This window comes from Tursiops truncatus, chromosome 13 (assembly GCF_011762595.2).
Source record: "Tursiops truncatus isolate mTurTru1 chromosome 13, mTurTru1.mat.Y, whole genome shotgun sequence".
Taxonomy (NCBI): Eukaryota; Metazoa; Chordata; class Mammalia; order Artiodactyla; family Delphinidae; genus Tursiops; species Tursiops truncatus.
Window position 1 is genome coordinate 17,613,438 of NC_047046.1, and position 16,469 is coordinate 17,629,906.

The 16,469-nt window shown below is 49.9% G+C and overlaps 1 protein-coding gene across 13 annotated transcripts in view; it reads right to left on the reverse strand.

The window, feature by feature from the left end:
• Positions 1-343: 343 nt before the first annotated feature.
• The window catches only part of ACACB (acetyl-CoA carboxylase beta), a 139,890-nt gene continuing 123,764 nt past the window's right edge, over positions 344-16,469 (reverse strand). For 10 of the 13 annotated variants that reach the window (XM_073790211.1, XM_073790216.1, XM_073790215.1 and 7 more), the window contains 12 exons: positions 15,603-15,713; positions 14,592-14,735; positions 13,127-13,247; positions 11,448-11,544; positions 9,514-9,610; positions 8,022-8,157; positions 6,841-7,018; positions 5,130-5,242; positions 4,031-4,185; positions 3,153-3,323; positions 2,906-3,042; positions 344-2,675 (listed from right to left, as the gene is read on the reverse strand). In XM_073790211.1, coding sequence (XP_073646312.1) covers positions 2,549-2,675; positions 2,906-3,042; positions 3,153-3,323; positions 4,031-4,185; positions 5,130-5,242; positions 6,841-7,018; positions 8,022-8,157; positions 9,514-9,610; positions 11,448-11,544; positions 13,127-13,247; positions 14,592-14,735; positions 15,603-15,713 — 1,587 coding nt within the window. In that variant the 3' untranslated portion in view covers positions 344-2,548. The other 3 variants (XM_073790219.1, XM_073790221.1, XM_073790220.1) reach the window with 3 other exon arrangements.

A 16,469-nucleotide genomic window follows, 5' to 3' on the forward strand; every position in this document is an offset into this window, starting at 1 on the left:
CGGAGGCAGAGGAATTGGGAATTTACAGGCTCGCTGGTGGGGTCTGTACATCCCGCCCAAGATGTCTGAGGGATGCAAGGAAAAACGTTCAATGTCTTTTGAGTTAAAATGGCTTCTAGGCTCCACCCAATAGGATGGCTACCATAAAAAAACAACAAACAGAAAACAACATGGGTTAATGAGGATGCGAACACATCAGAACCCTCGTGCAGTGACGGTGGGAATGTAAAATGGTGTTGCCCCACGGAAACCGGCGACTGTTCCTCAAACACTTAAATACAGATTGGCCACGTGACCCAGCAATTCCCCTCTGGGAATACACCCAAAAGAAAAGAAGTGAAAGTAGAGACTCGAACAGATATTTGCCATTCATGTTCATAGCAGCACTATTCACAGCAGCCCAAGTGTCCATCGACGGATGATGGATAAACAAAATGTGATCTATATAATGATGGAATTGTTCAACCTCAAAAAGGAAGGCAATCCTGACACCTGCTACAGCATAAATGAACCTTGAGTACATTATACGAAATGAAATAAGCCAGTCACAAAAAGACAAATACCGTATGATTCTACTTCTATGAGGCACCTAGAATAGCTAAGTTCAGAGAGACAGAAAGTAGACAGAATTGTAGCATCCACCTCAAAAGCTCATGGGATTGCACGGGACGAGGCCAGGGCACTGGAGGTGGCCAGTTGCCGTCACCCTGAGCATTCAGTTTAGACCCGGGCTGCCCACCCAGGCCTCTGTGCACACTCAGGGGTCTGATCCTTTCTCCCTTCCCTGGAGGCGCCTGTGCTAAGTCTCTCGAGGGAAGAAAAGTCGACCCCATCAGGGAAAGTCTGTTCAGCTGCCGGCAGACAGCAGCTTGCGTCCATGTTTGAAATTGAGCTGCAAGCATGAAGTGGTCCCCCGCTCCCCCGGTGGCCTTCGGGAGGGGAAGTCAAATCAGAGCTTTGTCCTCCTGAGATGGGGGCTTGCACAAGATCTCAGTGGTTGTCGGAGAATGGGCAGTGATTCCCCAGTGAGGCGGCCTGCTTTCTCTGGTCCAAATAAGCCAAGGTCAAAGTACTTCCTTCAAAAAATTATTCATTCCACACATTTCCCGGCAGGTTCCTCCGCCCACTGTTCCTGGGTAGCAGCTAGTCATCGACTTATCATCCCTCCCAAACCAGCAGGGCCTCCCCCCAACAGAAAGCATTCAGTTCCCAAAGCAGCATGGACTCTTCCCTGCCCCCTCCAGTCTCAGGATGCGACAACGGCTAATTTATCTTTCTCCCACCCCTCGCTGCACCCACACCACTTTCATCGGCCAGAGCTGTCATTGGCCGACGGCCTCAAACATCCTCCAGCATCCCAGCTTGTAGGGGCTTCCCCGGGCAACCTCGCTGGCCTCCAAGTTGGACAGGTGTAATGTTTGGTGTCCTCAAACTGCCCATCACAGCAGTGGAGGGTGGCCAACTCCCTCCCATCACTGGCACCCAGGGACAGATGGACGGGGCCAGAAGGGTCGCAGGTCCTGATGCTGTGCGGCCTTCAGGTACTGGCGGATGCAGCGCGAAGCCCTCCCTGAGTGAATCAGTGTGGTCCTCGTGCTCCAGTCCTCGGGAACCAACAGCTCTGTCCGTCAGGGCCAGATCCCACCGACGGACATTGAGGCAAGAGGCGAAACAGTGAAGGTGACCCAAAGGGCCCTCCAAGGCAGGTGATAGCAAGCACAGTGGTGACACCTGTGAGCAAGATGGGCTGCGAGTTTGGAGAAGGCTTTCCTTCTCTTCTTTGTCCTCCCAACCTGGGCTGGAGGATGCCTGCCTCTTCATGCACCCTCCAGGACATGGGAGGGTTCGTCCTTTCCTCCTCGGAGGGAAGGGGCAGGCAGAGGGCTGTGAATCACATAAAAGAAGTCTCCCAATGCCCTTGAACCTACGGCTATGCAATTCTCTGCTAATGAGAGAACTAAGCCTGGTAATGGGACGTTGCTAGTGATTCACTACTAGGGGCCACATGGGGAGCAAAATACCATTTTACGCTCTTAATAAAAAATCATTCATACCCTTTCCTGGGTGACGCAACAGGATCCGAATAAGCACCATTACAAAAATAGGTTTTCTCTTGTCTTGTCTCTATTTTTCTTGCTTTGTTATGCTGCTATAAGATGATTACATCATGAGCTGGTCTCAGAGTAAAAATAATAATAATAAGATTCTATGCTCTGATATAAAATGAGCCTAAAAAGAACACCTGGATCCCACAAAGCAGGCACCGGAAAGTGGCTGGAAACTGGGGTGTTTGGGTTCAATTCAATTCAGTGACGCAGCAAAATGTCTTAAGAGACAAAACACAGACTTGCCAACAATGGAGAGGAGGTGATTTCTGCTTGGAAGGGGCCACTTCTGAGACTTTTATTAAACAGGAGCGACTTGGGGGTCAGCAGCCTTGCAGCAGTTTTAAAAAGCAAATTCCCAAGGTGCAGGCGAGGGCCTGCAGTCAGCAGATCAGTGCGGTTTCTCTTGCCCGTGGACCTGCAAGTGGCCGGCAGGACCGGGGTCAGGTGGAGGCCGGGCTGTCCATGGTGGACAGGAGGTGAATGATCTGGGCCCGCTCGGCCGGGCTGACGTGCTGACATATGTACACCACGGAGTCCACGGCCACCTCGGGGTTTTCTTGAACCAGGCTGCATGGGAGGGGAAAGAAGGGTGAGGTCATTCCTGCTCCTGAGTTCAATGGGCCCTACGGCAGCCCCAGATCCCTGTGCAGGGCCCCTTCCCATTCCTGGGGCGGGGGGCAGCCAACCACCCAGAGCGCCCAACACTCTTCCTGCTGTGGTCACTGTCACACGAGTCCTGGCTTTTGCGCTCGCTGACAAGTCCAAGAGGTGGGTGGGCAGGCGGGGCGGGCACTCACCCTCGGATGGTCTTGAGGACAGAGTCTCGCTTCAAGTACTCTATGTTCTCGCGGATGGTGGAGCGCAGCCCCTCTCCCGCCTGCCAGTGCTGCTCCAGCCACTGCACTGCCGTCTGGTTGTTGTCCCACAGGTAGGCCTGGGGAGCGAACAGAGGCTGCGTCAGGGAGGGACACCCTGCCGGGCGGGGCTCCCCCTCGGGCCCCCCTGGGCCCCCGCCTGCCAGTCCACCCATCTCTGCCCCAGGACCTTGACGGCCCCCTCCATCTCCATGAACCAGCGGCGCAGCATGGACTGGACGTGCACGTGGCTGAGGTCGCTGCAGGCCTGCAGGACCTCCTGCTTGACCTGGTCCTCCAGCAGCAGGCGACGCAGACGCCAGTACAGGAAGGTGCGGGCGGTCTTCCAATCCAGGATGTCCTGTGGACAAGCCCCGGGCCTGAGCCCCCAGAAACGGTGGGGCGGGGGACTCGGGAGGTTGCCGGGGCCCGGCCCTGTGCTGGGGAAGGCTCTGGGACCATTCCCATTTTACAGGCCGGGAAACTGAGGCTTGGAGAGGCGGCAGAGGCAGGACACTGCCAGGTCTCTAGGCTGCCTCTCCTGGAGAACAAACCTGGCGCCCACGTCCACCTCCAGACACAGAACACGGGCTCACCAGAGGTACGGAGGGCTTAGGCGAGGTAGGAAGGAGCACGGGACGCAGGGGGAGCAGGACTGGGGATGTCCTCGTGGGGACAGGGCAATAGGGCGGGGTTGTGATGGTCAGTGGTGGGTGAATGCAGGGTGGGAACAATGGTTCCCAAATCTGGACCTGCAGTTCTAAACACACACAGAGGTTAGACTGGTGGTTCCCAAACTTGGCTACTTATTGGAATCTCTTGGGGATCTGAAAAAAAAAAATACTGATGTCTGGCTTCTCCCCACTCCCACCACCCATATTCTGATTTAATTGGTCTGGAAAGCCACCTAGGCACTAGGATTTTTTTGTTTTAAAGCTCCCCAGGTGATTCTAACGTGTGGCATTTGACTCATCCCAAAGCCCTGAGCCCAAATATCCTCTGTGTGTTGGAAACCAGGTGACCTTAGGATGGGCCATTCGCGCCGACCCTAGAGCTGCAGGCTCTTACAGAGATGGTACCCTTCTCCAACATCCTGCTGGGCTTGTCGTGGAGGTCGGCGAACTGCACCGCCACCTGGTGGTAGATGGGCAGCAGCAGGTCCTCCCGGGCCTTCAGCTGGCCCTCCAGCTCCTTGCGGTGCTTGTCGGAGAGCTCAGACATTCCTGCAGGCAAGGGCAAGAACCAGGGTGGGCAAGACAGGCCTCAGCTTTAACTCTGATAATGCCCAGAAGTCAAGTCGCTCGTGCAGCCTCAAAAATGCACCCAGAGTTGCAAGACAGCATTCAACACGCAACTTCAAATTTATCCCCTTTTATCAGGCCCGCTGTGCTTACAGGACACTATCAGTTACCATTTGTAATATATATGGTAAAATCTAAGGGGGAATATTATAAACAAGTCTATGCCAATTCGATAATTTAGATGAAACAGACCAATTCCTTGAAATATACAAACTATGAAAGCTCACCTAAGAGGAAACAGATTAAACTGAACATTCCTATATATAATAAAGGAGTTGAATTTGTAGTTAGAAACCTGCTATCAAAGATTTAAAGACATAGTGCCAATTCAAACTCAGAAAATAGGAGGAAACACTTCTCAACTCGCCCTGTGATATCAGCATTACCCTGATACCAAATCAAAGAAATTATACACCCGTCATCACCATCATCATAAATCCTGTGAATTTATGATGACACAGATCAGTTATCAGTTATAAAGACATTGACACCTAACATGGACTTTTAAAGAGAATTACACCTAAAGTTACAAGTGAAACAAAGCTGTCACTCAAACAAAAATATGTCTGATGGAAAAATTCTAAAGGGTAATTTTGCTACCAAAATTCTAATGTTTCTTATTGGCTCGAAATACTTCAATTATTATATCTTGTGTGTGCCGAGAAATACATTCACTAAGGCATAGTGTATATTTTTTAATGTTAAAGGAGTTGATACACTGTATGTGAACATTTAAAATATCTCATAATTTTTGCTGCTGTGTTTTGGTATGTCTTCACTATTTTTAACATACCAGAAACCTCCAGCAATGAGAGGGCTGAGCCTCTGTTGACCTCTGAGAAGTGATTCATTTCAGACCCACTCACCTAGCTGTTCCACAAGCTTCTGGTAAATTGGGTCGATTCTTCTCATGGTCTTTACCAGATCTTTCTTCCGGTACTTAATCTCCACTGTTCCCTCTGGCTCCAGAACACTCGCTCTGAAAAAAACAGCAGCAGGGGTGGTGGTGTGTGAGGTGTCCCCCAGCAAGCGACAGCCAGAGGACACGGCAGGGGGAGGCAAGACAGCCAGGAAATCTGGTGTCAGTCCTCTGCTCTTTCATTGACTCACGTGTGACCCTGGGCAAGTCACTTCCCCTCTCTGGTCATCTGCTTCTACATCCATAGAATGAAGAACTAAACCAGCTTTTAAAATAAAGTGTTCTGGGACTTCCCTGGCCGTCCAGCGGTTCACACTCCGTGCTTCCACTGCAGGGGGTGCGGGTTTGATTCCTGGTCGGGGAACTAAGATCTCACATGCCTCATGGTGAGGCCAAAAAGTAAAAAATGGAATGGACTATTCTGAACTCTGGAAGGCCCTTTCAGCTCCAAGAGCCTATGACTTTCTCCAGAACAACATAAGCCTCGAGCTCTTCAGCCACAGTCCTTTGTGGCCTTCCTAATCTCTGCTCTCCTAGGGCCAGGGTACTGTTTCTGATCTCTTTAAAGCACACAAAGGCACACGGAGGGATCCAAGGTATGAGTGACCCTCTCATTCCCAACTCTCTCACTCACCCCTCAGGCTCCCCCTGCCCCCTTTTCTTTTGATAGCTTGGAAACCCTGAGCAATACTATATGTAGCTCTGAGCTTCCTGGTGGCCAGAGTGAAAAGTTAATGATGGCCCCATTCAAGGCTGTTCTCGTCCTGAGTCTTCCGGGAGGGTGATCTCAGCAGCCTTCCATGAAGGTCTAGGGCCACTGAAGGCAGGGCAGGTTTGGCTCATTTGCACCATATCACAATGCCTAACCCACCACCTGAGACATAGGAGGTACCTAATAAATATTCATTGGATTAAGGAATGAATAAGGGAATAGACACAGGAAGAAGGTGCCTATCTATATTTTGGGCAGAACTACTCTTGAAGCCTTTAGAGTCTACACAGCATTTGGCATAGTCTTCATTTTGAAGGCACTCAAACACTGAGTTGCAAGTATTATTGTAATTATTCTTTCTGTAAAGTTCCTGGGATGAATTCCTGATTCAAAAAAAAAAAAAAGTGCCAAGAAGGTTTCTCTCCCCTGAAGAACTGGTATCCTCTCATGCAAGTATTCATTCAGTCATTTGTTTGGCCAGTATTTCCCAAGCACCCACTAGGAGTCAGGCACTGTACTGGGCCCTGGGTTATATAAAACTGAAAAAAACCCAGTCTCTACAGAAGAGCTTTGGGAGAGACTCAGAGTCTAGTAAGAACTAGATGACTGGTCATATTTCCCTTTTCATCCTGGCTGCCAGGAAGCTCAGATGCTTTGGGTCTTTCTTAATTTGATTGCAAACTTCCTTGGGAAGCAGGTGAGTATAAGTGATGAGAGAAGAGACAATTCCTCCACCACTTCTGGGCTCCAGCCACTAATTCTACTGAGACCATCCAGTCGCACACTGGATGCTAGTTTCAGATTGGTAAAACTGGAGGCTCTCTGTCCCTTCAGAAACTCAGAACACCCCTGTGATCCTCAAACCAGTGGCTCAAAGGTGATGGGGCCTAAGGACTGGGAGTGAGAACAAGAAAAGGCTAAGGTGGGTTGGGGGTGGCGCATCCACCTGCTCTCTCTGTCCGCGTATATTTCTATGCACAGTGGGTTGATGGAGGTGTCCATGACCGCCCAGGAGCCTCCCCGGAGCTCCGCGCAGGGCGGGATGTAGATCAGGACAGGCTGTTTGTACTTCCGGAGGCCATCTACGATGTAGGCTCCAAACTTCAGCACCTGGTCGTACATGTCTGAAAGGCAAGGCAGCCGCCCGGTGAGGTGACTGCAGGCCCCGGTCTTCGCTGTCCTGGGGGTTCTGGGAGAGCGTGGTCAGCTGGGAGGCTGTACAGCGCTACGGAAAGACTCTCACTGGGCCGAGAGGCAGGAACCGGCCCAGGCACAGATTGCTCCCTAAGTGCTCACGGGACCTTGGACGGGTCCCCCTCCCTTCCTGGGCCTCAGTGTCCGCACCTGGAAAAGGAGGCACAGAACGATTTCTAAGATTCCTTCCAGCTCTGACTCCGAGATGCACCTGGCCTGTCCCACTATTCCCAGAACAGAATCCTCCCCAACAATAACACAGGCCCTTCCCTCCTGTCCACAGGCAGATGGTCCTTATTCTCTACCAAGAGGCGTCCATCCAGTACCAGGCACCCCACATGGTAACAACAGCACCATAACAAAATCCACCATAATCAAACTGAGAGTAAACACCACGTGCCAGTGATGGGCTCAGCGAGTCCTCACCTTGGCCCTTGAGTTGGTCCTATTCTTACTCCCCTCATAGAGGAAGGAAACTGCGGCTCGGAGCAGTCACCCACCCAGCAAGGATTCAGACCAGGTCTGCCGCCCCCGTCCGGCTCTTTCCTCAACATCCCACTGATGGTCACTGTATCTTGAAATGCGCTTGGTGGCTTCAGAAGCACTTGCCTGACTGTCAGGTCACTGATGCTCACAGCAGCCCCCTGGGGAGGGCAGGCGCCTTCTCCCCATCTTACCAAGCGGGGAGGTGACAGCCCAGGTCACTGGGCAGCTTCCCGGGGCCGCCCCTGCCTCCCCTGCCACTCCTGGTGTGACCGTGACCTCTAGCAAGTCACACCAGGCACCCTCAGTTCCTCAACTGTAAAACGGGCAGCGTTACCTGAATGGCTCAGGGTTGGGGGAGTTGAGCTAAAGTGATGGTGGGACCCCGAGGGGGCTGTCCTGAGTGCCGACCCCGAGGCTTCAGGGCACCCACAAGGAAGGCCACTTTACCTTTCATGCCACCGGAGAACCCCCTCCAGTTGGCAAAGATCATGAGGGGCAACTTCTCCCGGTTGAAATCCTGGATGGCCTGCGCCGTCTTGTAGGCCGAGTCTGGGAACCACACCTGGCCGGCCTGCTGGATTATCTGCAACACAGAGTGGCCCGGGTCCGATTCCTCTGTGCAAGGGCAGCCCCGGAACACGGGACGGCCGCACACTCCACCCCGGAGGACAGGCAGTCTGATCTGAGTTGGCACCTAGCCAACAGCTCGTCTGTAACCCTCAGACACGTGACCCTCACGCTGCAGCCCAGGGAGGTTCCCGTTGCCCGCTGACAGGCACAAGCTAGAAGAGGCCACTGAGTGGGGTCCGAGGACCTGCCCTCTGACTTCTGAACTCCTCCCAGTATGCGGTGTGGCCCACCCTAGAAATAGCAACAGCGATGGGGGCTGGAGGTGGGAGGGATTCCTAGGGACCCGTCATCCTCTGAGGAAGACAGTGCAGAGCATTATGCACCCCATAGAGTGTGCTGAAGCCCCCCCAGGGCCAAGGGCTCCCCTGAGTCTCTGAGCGGGAAAGACAGACGTGTGACCACCTAGGACCCACCCTTGTCAGCTGAGCCAGCCAACACAGCAGCCCCAGCAAAACTACCGTGAGATGTCACCTCACACCTGTCAGAATGGCTATCATCAAAAAGTCTACAATAACAAATGTTGGTGAGGATGTGGACGAAAGGGAACCGTCGTACGATGCTGGTGGGAATGTTAATTGGTGCAGCTACTCTGGAAAACAGTAAGGACGTTTCTCAAAAAGCTAAAAATAGAACTAGCATACAATCCGGCACTTCTACTCCTGGGTATATATCCAAAGAAAACAAAAACACTAATTTGAAAAGATACACGCACCCCAATGTTCATAGCAGCACTATTTACAATAGCCAAGACATGGAAGCAACTCAAGTGCCCACCAACAGATGAATGGATAAAGAAGATGTGGTATATATATACAGTGGAATACTATTCAACCATTAAAAAGAATGAAATTCTGACATTTGCAGCAATGTGGATGGACCTAGAGAATATTATACTTAGTGAAATAAGTCAGAGAGAGAAAGACAAACACAGGATGATATCACTTATATGTAGAATCTAAAAAATAATACAGATGAACATATACGCAAAACAGAAACAGGCTCACAGATAGAAAACAAACTAGTGGTTACCGAAGGTGAAAGGGAAGGTGGGAGGGGCATATTAAGGGTATGGGATTAAGAGATACAAACTGCAATGTATAAAATAGATAAGCAACAAGGATCTATTGTATAGCACAGGGAACTATAGCCATTATCTTGTAATAACTTTTAATGGAGCATAATCTATAAAAATGCTGAATCACTGTGCTGTACACCTGAAATGAATATGATAATGTAAGTACACTACACTTCAATTAAAAAAAACCCAAAACAACACGAAAATAGCAGCCCCAGCTCCCTGGCCCCTAACCTTGGCCTCGGAATCCAGGTTGGCAGGGTCCGCGGGCACAGCCAACTCCACTGTCCGTGTCTCTGCAGCGATCACTCCGACGGGGATCCCCCCCAGCCTGCAAGGTGGAGCACAAGGGAACTGGGGCGCTGGGCAGCATCCCAGGCAGATTCGGGGACCGGTGGGTCCAGCCAGCCCGAGCTGGTATTCTACACGTGATAGTCTACGGGCATAGGGGCTGGGTCCTGGGTGGCCGGGATGAGGGCATACAGAAGACAGTGCTGTTTTCAGTCTGGCAGGTTATTCTACCGGAAGGCAAAGCAGCAGCCCCAAAGCAGTGAAAAGCCTCACAAACTAGCAGGCTGGCAAGGTCCTCTGGGTGACCTTGTTGGGGCAACAGCGGTCATGTTTGGGGGGAGGGTCAGGCCAGTGCAGGGACGGGGGCAGCACTGTCCGCTAGAACTTTCCTTGATGATGGCCACGTTCTCCACCTGCCTGACCAGTGTGGCAGCCGCGAGCTGCACGTGACCACTGAGCATTTGGAATGCGGCAGGGACAGTGGAGGAACTGAATATGTCATGCTCTTTCACTGTAACTCATCTGAATTTGAACTGTCACTTGTGGCCAGCAGCTACCATGGTGGACAGCGTGGGTCCAGACACCACGTCACATCTGGAAAAGGGCTGAGGGATGCTGAGCCTGAAGGAGCTTCAGTCATGGGGAGTCCGTGGCATCGGCATCTATCACCGCTTACCACTGGCTGCCCCCAGCCACATGCAGCGCTTAATTACTCTCATTTACACTCCCAACAGTTGTATGAGGCAGGTTTGGGGAGAGCAGTCTTCAGATAAAGAGCTTCCTTATGGAGGGAGGAGTAGATTTTATCTCATGTTTAAAAAACATATTAAAAAAAATAAAACACTTATGGGGAAGCAGCTAAGTTCTAATACTAGGCTTAGTATTTTCATAGTAATTGCAGGGAGGTAAATAATAACAACAATAATGACAGTGATGGGAGCTGCTACCACATGTGGAGTGGTTATGATTTTTTAAAAGCTTTTTATTTATTATTTATTTTTTAATTTTTTGGCCGCGTTGTGTGGCATGCGGGATCTTAGTTCCCTGACCAGGGAGCAAACCTGCGCCCCCTGCGGTGGAAGCGTGGAGTCTTAACCACTCGACCGCCAGGGAACTCCTTTTTTATATTTTAAGTGCCTAACGTATGTTATCTCTTCTAATCATCACAACAATCCTTTGGGGTGGGGGAGGTGTCGAATTATTAGCCCCATTTTACAGATGAGGATGTAAAGGCCCAGAGAGGGTGAATGACAGAGCTCAGGTCCAACTCCAAACCTGGACTGGAAGCAACTACATCGTGTCAGGAATCTGAGTGGTAAATTATGAGGATGCTGCTTTGGGCTCCATATAAAGAGGAACTTTTGGGCAGCTGGAGTGATCCAAAAAGATACGGGCTACACCACTGAGGAATGAGAGGCTCCGCTTTCAAAGCATTCAAGCATTTAAGGCTTCTGCCAGCTATGGTCTACAACAGGGGTTCCTGCCTGTGGCCCTCCTGAAATGGGAATTCACGGTTCTGACTGTCTGCGCAGTTTCCGGGGGGAGTACCACCTTCTGATTCCCAAAGGGGTCCATGGCCCCCCTGGCTAGGGAGCCCTGCCCCAGGGGCAGACACGAGGGACAATGGTGCTGGCCCCCAGCAAGAGGTTGGCTGAGATGCCTAAAGCCAGAGACAAACCCAGACTTTATGAAGAAGTTCATCACCCAGAAAACCACGCCCCCTGCCCCCCACTGGCTTTTCTTTCAGAAAATCCTGGGCCCAGGAAAAAAGGGTCCCTAGGGGCCACCTAGGAGGAAAGAACCCCTGGCTTTGTACCTGGGAGTCCCAATACCTGGGGAGGCCAGGTGTGTGCTACCTGCCCCATCCTCAGGGTTACCTTGCTCGTCCCGTGACCACGGTCTGGGCCCAGGGCACCATGATTTCCTTGAAACTGCCCTGGTCGAAGAATCCACTCTGCCAGGATCCCTTCAGGGCTGTGGGCAGAAGGGCAGAAGTCCAGGCCAGGGGCTGGGTTGATAAGGGCCCCCCAGCATCCGCCTGGAGGAGCTGGCTGCTCTCCCGTCTCTCTAAGGACAGCCTGACCTTGACAGCCCAAATACCTTTTTTCCTGGAAAACTACACAGATACCGACCCTTCCCCCGCCCCCCAACACACAAAACCAGGGCTGCAAAAAATACAGCAAGTCAGGAATTCAGTCCATATAGAACATCCAACTATATACATCAACTCCTGTCAAGGCCAAAGACAAGGAGACCCTAATCACCGTCTCTGCCTTTTCTTCCCAAGAGGCAAAGAGAGCTGATGGATGCTTTCAGAAGGTAGGATTTCAAGAAGGGACCACCTGCCCCCAAAAACTCATCCCTGACATGGTGGCTGCAGCTTCAAAACCATTTAACTGGGAAGAAAGTGTTCAATTTGAGAGAGAGAGAGAGAGAGAGAGAGAGAGAGAGAGAGAGAGAGAGAGAGAGAGAGAGAGAATGAATATGATGATGTCAATTGCAGCCATCCCTGGAGAGGACGTGGGGCCAGGAATCCACACCACGGTGTAAATGACTGCAGTTTGGACACGAGGTGCCAGGTAGCACGAGAGATCTCAAGTTGCAGGAGCGGGAGGTTGGGCTTCTGGGAACAAAGCAGCCCAGCCTCAGTGTCTGCCTGGGGGCTGGCCTGACTAGCCGGAGAAAACTGTCAGTAATGTATCAGGCGTTTTTTAAATCAAGATAAAGCCAGTGCTCGCAGGCGAGAGAGCCCAAGAGAAATGGCAGAGGGAGAAGCAGGGCCTGGGGCTTCTTCTGCTGGCAAGGCCTGGCACGCTCCTGGCAGCACGTCCCCTGCCCCACACAGCTGGATGGGGAGGCCAAGTTCTAAAGGGGACAGCGTGTGAAATTCTAGACTCGGGATTGTGGTAACAGGGGCGGCTCAGCTTTCCTGTTCTGGTTGCTCCGAATGTAATCAAATCCTTCCAGGAGGCCTACCTGTCCCTTTCAGAGAGAGAGAGAGAGAGAGAGAGAGAGAGAGAGAGAATTGTGTGTGTGAAAGCACGTGGGTGCACACGGGGGTGTTTGAACCTGTGAGTGCACACCTAGCCACGTGAATCTGCAAACGTGGGGACAGAAGAGGCTAAGTTGCTGGTCCTGAGTAAACTCATGGAGAATCACCTTATTAGGTTTAGCCAAATAGAAAAAGAAAGAGAGAGAGAGAGGGAGAGAGAGAAGCATTCTTCTCTTTGAAACCCTGATGTCACAGCACCAGAGTTTTCACCTACGTTACCACATTTGGGGAAATTTGGGGAGGGAGGCCATGACCTCTGCTACCCTTCACCTCCATCCATCAGCTCCAGAAACCGGAGGCTGTTTCCACCCCTTCTTGGTCAATAGCTCAGGAAAAGCTTAGAGAAAAATCTCCATTCCTCCACCCCCTTTGCATTCGAGCTCTGGTGTATCCCTCTGGGATATCTGACCAAGTAACAGTGCTTCTATCGATACGTTCCTTTATCCCAGGTGCAGAAAAGAAGCCCCAAGACCCAGGTCTCAGGCAAAGCCCTTTAGAACTTACTTGGGTGAGGCCTTCCTGCAAGCAACCACCGGGGGTCATAGGGTGAGCGAGATGGCTGGAATTCAATCTCTCTGTCAATGGGGTCAGTGGGTGTGATGATTGGGACAGGGCTGCGATTATCCTAGAAAAGAAAGCCAGGTCTCCAACTCAGTCCTCTGTGCTTGTCAGTAACATCTGCAGCCTGCTCTTTGCCCTCCTCTCCTCCTCTGGTGGTGATGCCTGCTTACGTGGCAGAAGCTCAACCTCAAATAGCTCATCATCACATTTATGAGTAGCATTTGGTGAGGGGGGGCTAGTAAGCGCCGGGCTCGACACATCATGTCACTTAACCATCACGATAACACCCTGGGGTGGGTGCTATTGTTACTCCCATTTCACAGATGAGGAAACCGAGGCTCAGGAAGATTAAGAGATGGTCCTGAGGCCTCATTACTATGGAGGAGGAAGCCAAGAATCAAATCGAGCCTGACTGCAAAGCTTGAGGATTCTCTGTTGTCCAATGTTACCTCTTTTGATGAGAGGAAATGCCACCTAGTTTTTGTTGTTGTTCGAGAACAGCCTTTTATTCTGTTTGTTCAGGCACCAACCATCGACTATTCCCTTAGAGAATTTACAATGACACGGAAATAGTACAGAGGTGATTTTTTTTGTAAATTATTTCAAAATTATTTTGTAATTATTATTACAAAAATTATTTTTTTGTAAATTATTTTTTTGTAAATAGTATAAACTATTTCCCTGGGTATAAAGAGGATATTTAGCAATTAACTTTCTGAGTTGTGGGATTAACAAACAAAGATTTAAAAATAAATATTAAAGTGGTTGATGTTTGACATTAAAATTCAAAGCACCTTGTGTGTAAAATTCTAGCTGTATTATTCAGGGTAATTAGTTTGCTAGTAACTGTCATACAGGATGGCATGTGCATTTTAGAGGCTTGTTTCCACCCACTTACTGGCTATATTACCTTGGACAAGGTACTGCATTTCTTTAAATCTCAATTTCCTTATCTGTAAAGTGGTAATAATAATAGCAGCTCTCCGATAGGGCTGTTGTGAGGATTTAACAACATCATGAAGATAAAGGGCTTCACATAATGGCTTTAGTAAGTGCTCAGCAAATATTAGTGATGACTCTTAAATCTTGGTCTTGGTGTAGGAGTTGTAAGAACTCTATTTTGTTTTTAAATTCACTAAATACATCATTCCACATTTAACACATGTCCACCCACACTGAAATTGCCACCTCTTTCTAAAGGATTGACAGAGAGCATCCTTACAGTGGCATTTTAAAAAAAGCAAAGAACAGCAAGTACAGGGCTTGGTATCAGAGAGGGAAGGAGGGAGGAGTAAAGAAAAATTAAACCCAGACACATCTTTAGTGCTCCCTGTTTCCCACACCACCTGGCAAATGAACTTGACAACAGAGTCTTCCAGGCTCTTAGCTGCAGGGGGGGATACTGCACCTTTGGCATATAGGACAGCCACTCCAGGATGGTACAAACACCCTCGAAGTCATCCGGCACGGTGACATGGGAGACACCATTGTAATGCATGATCTGCACGCCGCCCAGCTGGTTGTTGGATGTGTAAACCTCTCTGCCCAGGACCTGCTTTGACATGGCAGGGTTAGCAAGGTTCTGCCCGGCCCGGGGCCCTTCCACCTGTTCGGAAGTCATCTCCCTCAGTGGTCCTCAACCCTGGTTGCATGTTAGAATCATCTGGGAGCTTTCAAAAGTCCCGATGCCCCGGCTGTACCCAGACCTATTACATCAGAATCTTTGGTATTTTCTTTTTTAACTTCCAGAAAATTCCAACATGTAGCACAATTTGAGAACCAGTGATCCAGCTGATTACTCTAGTCAACTCCAAAGCAAAACCCTACCTAACATTTCTGATGCAGCAGGTCTGCAGTGTGGCCTGAGAATTTGCATTTTTATGTGATCCCAGGTGATGCTGCCGGTTCAGGGGCCGGACTTTGAGACCCTCAGTGGGGTTTTAGCAGATATTATGTTATGGAGGCTTTACAGCAATGTGGAAAGCATTTTAATACAGGGAAAAATGTCGAATGAAACTGCACTCACTAGGAGTCTAACCATGTTAAGATATAAGACAAGAGGAAAATACACCAAAATTATAGTAGGAGCAAAATTACTTTTTGGGGGGTCTTTTTCCAATTTTCTGCAATGTGTAATGCCATTTTAATAATTTTTAACATTTCAAAAATATTTAAAAATTTAAATTACAGTAATACAGAGTTAGTTCCACCAGAAGAGCCTAATATATGTACGTATTTTTTTTGGCTCATAAGAGGCCCATATAACTGCAAAATGGAAAAACAGCTCTTACATCAGTAGGCATGAAACTGGTTTCATGTTGAGAAAAATCCCCCATCAGGGACACTGGGAAAGTTAAAATGACCCCTCCCCCACCCCGCCCCCTACATGTCCACTCCCCAGTGGCCCCTTCAAGGTCACCTTGTTGAGAGCCATTGCCCCTGTCAGGATGATGTGGGAATTCTCCACCTGGATCACTCGCTGGCCCAGCCTCACCAGGTAGGCCCCGATCCCAAGGGCTCGGCAGGTCACCTGTGGAGACAGGATCCCTCCTGCATTCCCCAGGGCCACGTGCCCCACCTCCCACAGTGGGGACAGCCCAGGGACCCGCTGGGCACCAACGGAAGCTAAGCTTGGCCACTGGCAACCTGATTGGAGGCCAAACAGCGTGACACAAGCCTTCCTTCAGGGTGCCTGACCTCGGCCTCCTAACCAGAAAGAATGGGGTTAGCAAAGAAGAGTGTTGTAAAGACAGCGGAAGTGGAATGTTCTGGTTCTTGCTTCAAGAGGCATGTCTGTGGCTCTTCTGAGCTTGGTCACTCCTGAGACATTGCAGCCGTTCACACAACCAAAGGAGGCCTAAGAGGGCGTGTGAAACTGGAAAAATCCGAGCGAGGTCTGCACCGAGTTAACAGTATTGTGTCAACGTCAATGTCGATCACGTCCGATGGTTATACTGTCATGGGGGAAGCTGGGTGATGGGTACATAGGACCTGCCTATGCTATCTCGTATCTGGTGTGTCCTAAACTATTTCAAAATAAAAAGATATACACACACAAAAAAAAAAAAAAAAAAAAAAAAGACATACAGGCAGATCTCATTTTATTGCACTTCACGGATATTGCTTTTTTTTTTTTTATAACAAACTTAAGGTTTCTGGCAACCCCGTGTGTCAGATGATGGTTAGCATTTTCTAGCAATAAAGGATTTTTTTTTTAATAAAGGATTTTTTAATTAAGGTGTGTACATTTAAAAAAGACATTAATGCTATTGCACACTTAATAGAC